This window comes from Hemicordylus capensis, chromosome 6 (genome assembly GCF_027244095.1).
Source record: "Hemicordylus capensis ecotype Gifberg chromosome 6, rHemCap1.1.pri, whole genome shotgun sequence".
In the NCBI taxonomy this organism is placed as follows: Eukaryota; Metazoa; Chordata; class Lepidosauria; order Squamata; family Cordylidae; genus Hemicordylus; species Hemicordylus capensis.
Genome location: NC_069662.1, coordinates 128,751,800 through 128,757,799, shown reverse-complemented (window position 1 = coordinate 128,757,799; position 6,000 = coordinate 128,751,800). Strand labels below are relative to the sequence as shown.

At 43.8% G+C, this 6,000-nt stretch overlaps 1 protein-coding gene across 10 annotated transcripts in view; it reads right to left on the bottom strand.

Annotated features, from left to right (window-relative positions):
* Nucleotides 1–556: 556 nt before the first annotated feature.
* Nucleotides 557–6,000, bottom strand: part of ICA1 (islet cell autoantigen 1) — a 98,802-nt gene continuing 93,358 nt past the window's right edge. For all 10 annotated transcript variants that reach the window (XM_053262942.1, XM_053262948.1, XM_053262945.1 and 7 more), the window contains 2 exons: nucleotides 4,032–4,127; nucleotides 557–1,492 (listed from right to left, as the gene is read on the bottom strand). In XM_053262942.1, the coding sequence (XP_053118917.1) occupies nucleotides 1,371–1,492; nucleotides 4,032–4,127 (218 nt within the window). In that variant the 3' untranslated portion in view covers nucleotides 557–1,370. The remainder of the gene's footprint in view (nucleotides 1,493–4,031; nucleotides 4,128–6,000) is intronic.

Sequence of the window (6,000 nt, the reverse complement as noted above, 5' to 3'; positions counted from 1 at the left end):
TCAGGCAGGAGTCTCTCCCAGCCCTACCTGGAGATGCTGCCAGGGACTGAACCTGGGGCCTTCGGCATGCAAAGCAGATGCTCCACCACTGCGCTATGGCTCCATTCCTACTGTGCATGTTTTCTACTGGCAGAGTGTATTTTACATGGAGGAGCACTGAAAAAATGGCATCGCCTCTTTCATTCTGGTGTGGAGTCTCAATCTGCTTCATGTGTAGATCCAGCTTTAAATGGAGAAGGCCATTTAGAAAAGAAAGACGGAGATAGCATCATGCACACCCAGTTGACAACCACTGTCCAGTCTGTTCCCAAAAGGAATCTAAAACCACCAAGCCAACATAAAGGGTGACATCTATTTCTTTAACACCGTATGTTGTGAATATCGCGCAGAAAAGTGAAGAGAGATTAACCCAAGCAGAATCTTGCCTGCTGATTACAAGTGATGTGCCTGCAGGCAACAAAATGAATTATTACCTTTTAACGACCACGTTCCCATCAGTCGAATTGCCCACGTTCCAGTTGACAAAAGGGGAGGGCGAGGGTTACACATTGCCCCCTTTGTATATTTGTCAAAACCATCTTTATTAAAGAAGAGTGTCACAGTAGCTTAAGAACATGTGTGTATGAAACCAGCTCAGATGAAAAGTGCTTTGAATGAAAACCATGATTACTGTACATGTACATGTTGGCAAAGTCCATACCATTTGGCCTCTCACTGCAGAAACTGCTGGCACAAAATAACACGCAAGAAGGACATCATCCAGGCAGTAGATCTGGACTTATGCAATGCTGTTTGCCTAATAATTTAAAATCAGAGAATGAGATACTCATTCATAGATACTCATATATAATTTCCTAATGACTAGCCCCAAAGTATAGATTTATCACTATAGATACTAACAATAGAAATTTACTTTACATGTTAACATTGCAGCAGTATAGGAACATACGCCTGTCTATACAATCGATTCATGCAGTCTCCAGTGACATAATTTTGCTTTCCGATTTACACAGATAGAAAAAATAGGTCTGTCATTTATCTTTCACTTTTGCATGAGCTGTGACACACTCTGAAGTGGCACATTACAGCAAGTACACTCCTTTGGTTAGCAATCCCCTTTAAACCAAAACATCGTCCAGTACATCCACGTTAGAAAAAAAAAAATTAAAAAAAATTGGTGCAAACCTTTTATACAAAATAAGAGCAAAATAACTGTTACCTATAGAAAGGGGAAGGTCAATGACTTTGATTTTATTAGAATGGCACAGATGTGAGAAGTTGTACAACAGCACACTGATCTTGTTTTAGCTCTAAAGCCCCAAGAACAGTGTTGATGAATGGTGAGGGGAGAGTTACCACAGGCAGCCAACTCATGCATTGAGCAATTCGTGTTCTTTATCTGTTTTCCCAACAGCGTCTGGGTTAGACAAGGGGTCCAGATCAGCAAAGAGGCTAAACCACGCCGTCAGATCTTTAGACGTACTTGCAGCTTCTGCAGAGAGGAAAGAAAAACAAGTCCCACTAAGCAAGTCAACATTTTTGCTGGACAGCTCTCTGTAATAATACTCACTCTTCTAATACAGGACACCAAGCCTAACATGGATTTAGACTGTTTGACTGAAGAGCAGATCTCTTTGATTTCAGACATATCCCAAGAAGACCTATTCTAATGTACTGAGTTTGACAGGAAAGCAAGCATTGTGCAGTTTGAGACATTTAGTTATTTATATAATTTGTACTTCACTTGGTGCCTAGAAGACAAAGGAGGGTGCCCAAACAAACATATTCAGGGATGTAGCGCCATAATTGGGTGCCACCACAGAGAAGTCCCTTTCTTCTTCAACAGCCCCCTACTGAATGCTTGAGTGTGGGGTAGCCACAGGGGGAGGATGGTACTAATGGTTAGACAGGTTCTTATTTTTCCTTTCTGCCCTATGACCTACTCCTAATCAAAGTGCCTCACAGTTATTATCTGGATTCCTAATGACTCTGGAGAAACTTGGGGATGGGGCTGTAGCTCCACGAAGAAGCACCTCCCTCGCATTCCCAGGTAAGGCTGGGACAGCTTCCTGAAACCCTGGAGAGCTGCTGCCAGTCACAGGAGATAATACTACTGTAAGTCAGATGGACACATTAGGGATGTGCTCGAAGCATTTCGGCACCTTTATTTCCAGGTGCCGAAACGCTTTGAGCGGCCTCAGCCAAATTGTTTCAGCTGGGGATGAGCGGGCACTTTAAAAGGAGGAAGGCAGGTCTTACCTGCGCCTCAGTTGCAGCTCGGTTGCCCCTCCAGGCCCGTTACTGAGCACTCAAGTAATCTGGCATCTACACATGCTCAGATGCCATTTCCTGCTGGGAACAGGGAACTTCCTGTTCCTAGGCAAATGCAGCCAGCAAACAGAGAGAGCCTCGATGCTTACTTAATACTGACAATCCCGCTCTGGGGTGGCAGGGAGAAACAGGGCTACAACGGAGGGGCAGGTAAGACCTGCCTTCCTCCTTTTAAAGTGCCCACTCTCCACTGCCCCAGATGTGCACAAAACGCTTTGTGCACATCCCTAGGACAGTATCAGGCAGTGTCCTAGGTTGCTAGGCCTGGTGGTTATGTTAAAGCCTTGGCTGACCTCTGGTACTGGGAAATAACCTAGGCAGTTGATAGGATTGCTTGTAAATCTCCTGTCCTGCTTGCTAAAATGTAGTTGACTTGATGGTTTTCTGTAGAGTTGGGAACAACGAAATGGTCGGAACAACAGTGGAATGGAAAAGGACTAACATTGTGCCTAAGCAAGTGTAGACTAGGGCTTGTTTTAGGGCCTATTTCGTGATGGTGGCAACAAAATTTCACTTCTCTGCATCTGCACAATGTCAGCGGGCAGAGCTATTCTGAGGAGTGAGAAGACTGTTGTATGTTGGACTAGAGGAGCCCTTGGAGATGCATCATGACTAGCTTGGAAAACACTTTGCAGATAAAATTGCTTGTACCCATTCCGATGTAGGTGCTGGATGGATTGCTGAGTGCCTGAGGTTTTTGCTTGGCTGTTATTATGGATACCTTTCAGCATGTTCAGCCTGAGGATACAGACAAGATTTTTGGATGCCTGAGGCCAACCACTTGCATTCTTGATTCATGGCCATCCCAGCTGATTAAAGCAGCCAGAAGGGGTAAGACCAAAATGGGTGAAAGAGATCGTAAATGCTTCTCTACGAGAGAACAAGATGCTAACAGTTTTAAAGTGAGTAGTAGTATGACCATTCATGAAAAATTTCTCTGAATTCCTTCATCCGAGTCAATTCTATTGCTAATATTCCTGTCTTGGGCAAGATGCTTGAGCATATGGTTTAAGAGCACAACTCCAGATTTTCTTGGATGATGCATATTTTCTGGACCAATTTAAGCATGGTTTCTGGTCTTGTTTCAGGACTGAAACTGCCTTAGACACTGTGGTGGACAATCTACAATTATTCTTGGTTTTCAGAGACTTGAACGCTGGCTTGAGGATCCTTTGAGCCAAAAAATAGTCTATAAAATTTAATATAAAATGCATATTATTTTTCTCTGGTGAGCTCTTTAGAGGTTGAGAGTGAGAAGAGTAAGTTAGCCACCAGAAGGCAACATGAGAAACTCCAAAGCTGGCATGACCAGCTAGGCACATCGTATTCTAGCAGCCAGGAATATTTGAGCTAAGAGAATGTCAATTGGAAATGGGAAGTGAATGAGTCAACAGAAAGTGGGGCCCAGTGTCGATCCAGTGGAGGCCTTTGGCCAGGAGCTTTTATAGCTCGAGTGGTACTGCATCACCATTCAAGTCTCGGTAGCATTAGTGTCAACAAATAAGCAAGCAAAGATGTTCCAGCACTGATTGCTTAAATTACACTCTGATTAAAGCATTAAAGTGTAATTCCTGAAAGGAAACTGTTTTATGGTAAATAGATCCGAGAGTGCATGAGCAAATGGAAAACTGTAAATTTAATGGCTGTGTTGGTGAAACACAGACACAGACACACACACCAAAAAGTAGCAGATTTCTTACCTTTCATAGGCGTCTTATTGACGTTCATGTTTAGGCTGCTGGATTTCGGAGCTGTCTGTGGTGCAGGCGAAGGGCTAATATTGCTGGCTGCCCAACCTAGGATTCAATAGCCGAATTGTATTTGCGTCAATCAGCACTAATGACTTAATAAGCACATACAACTCATGGCGGCAATACTTGGAGCAGTTCTCCCTTCTTCACTTCAATGCAATCTACTGAAGCTTATTTTAGGTGCTATTTACCAGGGTTGGCAAACAACAGGGTCTGGGGGTTTTTGTTTTTGCAATCACTTTGCCTTGCTTCCTTATTGACTCAATTAACCTACTGAAACAAACCGTACAACATATTGATAGTTGTCAACCTATTCAGAGACATCACGAGTAGACCTGATGCTAGGAGGCCCAGCCTGCATTCTGCTTCCAAGGAAGGGCTCCAGCAACTGGCTGCAGGCAGCCATTCACAGGGCAGATCAGCTGGCATGACTAGCAGCTTGGGTGCCTAACACCTGCCCCATTTGTCCGGTGGATGGGCAGGCTCTGCCACAACAGAGGTCTGAGTCAGAACTGAAGATGCCTGATTCTGAGTCAGACTGCTGATCCATCCAGCCCTGCATTGTCTACTCTGCCAGACAGAGGGTCCCCTCCCAGCCCCATCCTCCAAGATCCTTTTAGCTGGAGACTGAACCTGGGGCCATCTGCATGCAAAGCATGTGCTCTGCGACTGAGTTATGGCCGTTACCCAAGGCAGCCCACTGTGTTAGATTTCCATTGCTTACATAAAGTGAAGCAAATGGGAGACGTTTGCCTTGGGGGAGAAAAATAAACAGTGTCAGCTTTGAAGTGTTTGCTGGCTGCAACCCGAGGCTAGTTGGCCACTCAGTGCAGCTCATGCTATGACTAGATGCAAGATTATCAGCGAGACAATAAGGAAACCAATCCTCCTACTCATTTGCCAGCAACTGTACAAACGTGGAAAGTTGAAACAAACCAACAAACAGTCATCCTCTCAACCCCAATTAAATTTAAAAATGGACGCAGCATCAAGCCGCAACTAGATTGTTCACTCCAGCCAGAAAGCACAGTTCCTATACATATAAATTAAATATGATTCCTTTCATTATTATTGGGAAAATGGAATATAAGTACAACAGGGGTAGGGGTGGGGGAAAGCTGAAGCCTTTTTATTAAAGCAGTCTGTACAATTAGAAAGGCAGCCAGATGAGATAGCTACATCCTGAGTGGAATATTTAATGCATACCCTAGATCGTTTTCATCTTTTTCTGTGAAGCCTGGCTTTATTTCACTTGCACAGAGAGCACTTCAATAACAACAATTATTTGTGCTACTAGAGAACCCGGAGGCCCCAGTCAAGACTGGGGATCAGCAGGCCCAATAACAGTGTAATTTTAAAGAGGAGCAAAACAGACGAAAATGATGTATCACCATTCCTTTACCAGACTGGGGTGGTGGAATTCCTGAGCCTATAAAGCGTTGTCTGCTTAAAATGGAAGAACCCCTGCCTGAAGTTTAGTATGCCGGTAAGTGTCTGCCTGCATGTTTATCTACAGTGATTAACAGGTATGCTCAATTGATGAATGGCTTGGTTGGAGAATCAGGCTGAAATCCTGCACAGCCTTAAACTGTTTAATCCCATTGAAGCAAATAAGATTTAAGCAGCCTAACGGCACCCAGGATTGTGGCCTTAAGGAGGATCTCTCTTATTCATCTGATCAATGGAAAGCCGCGGCCTGCGCAGCTTCCTTGACCGAGTCAGAACCTGATTTAGCTCCTTGTTTCCCCATTTTCTCCATTCTTCCACCTTCATTTTATTAATTCAAAAAAGATTTGCACCCCATCCCTCCTGTTCAGGACAGCCCACAAAATTAGTAAAACAGATACACCATTAGAAATAAATAAAATTTATAGAATTTAACAAACAAGCCTCATAAAAAACCAAATTTAAAATGACA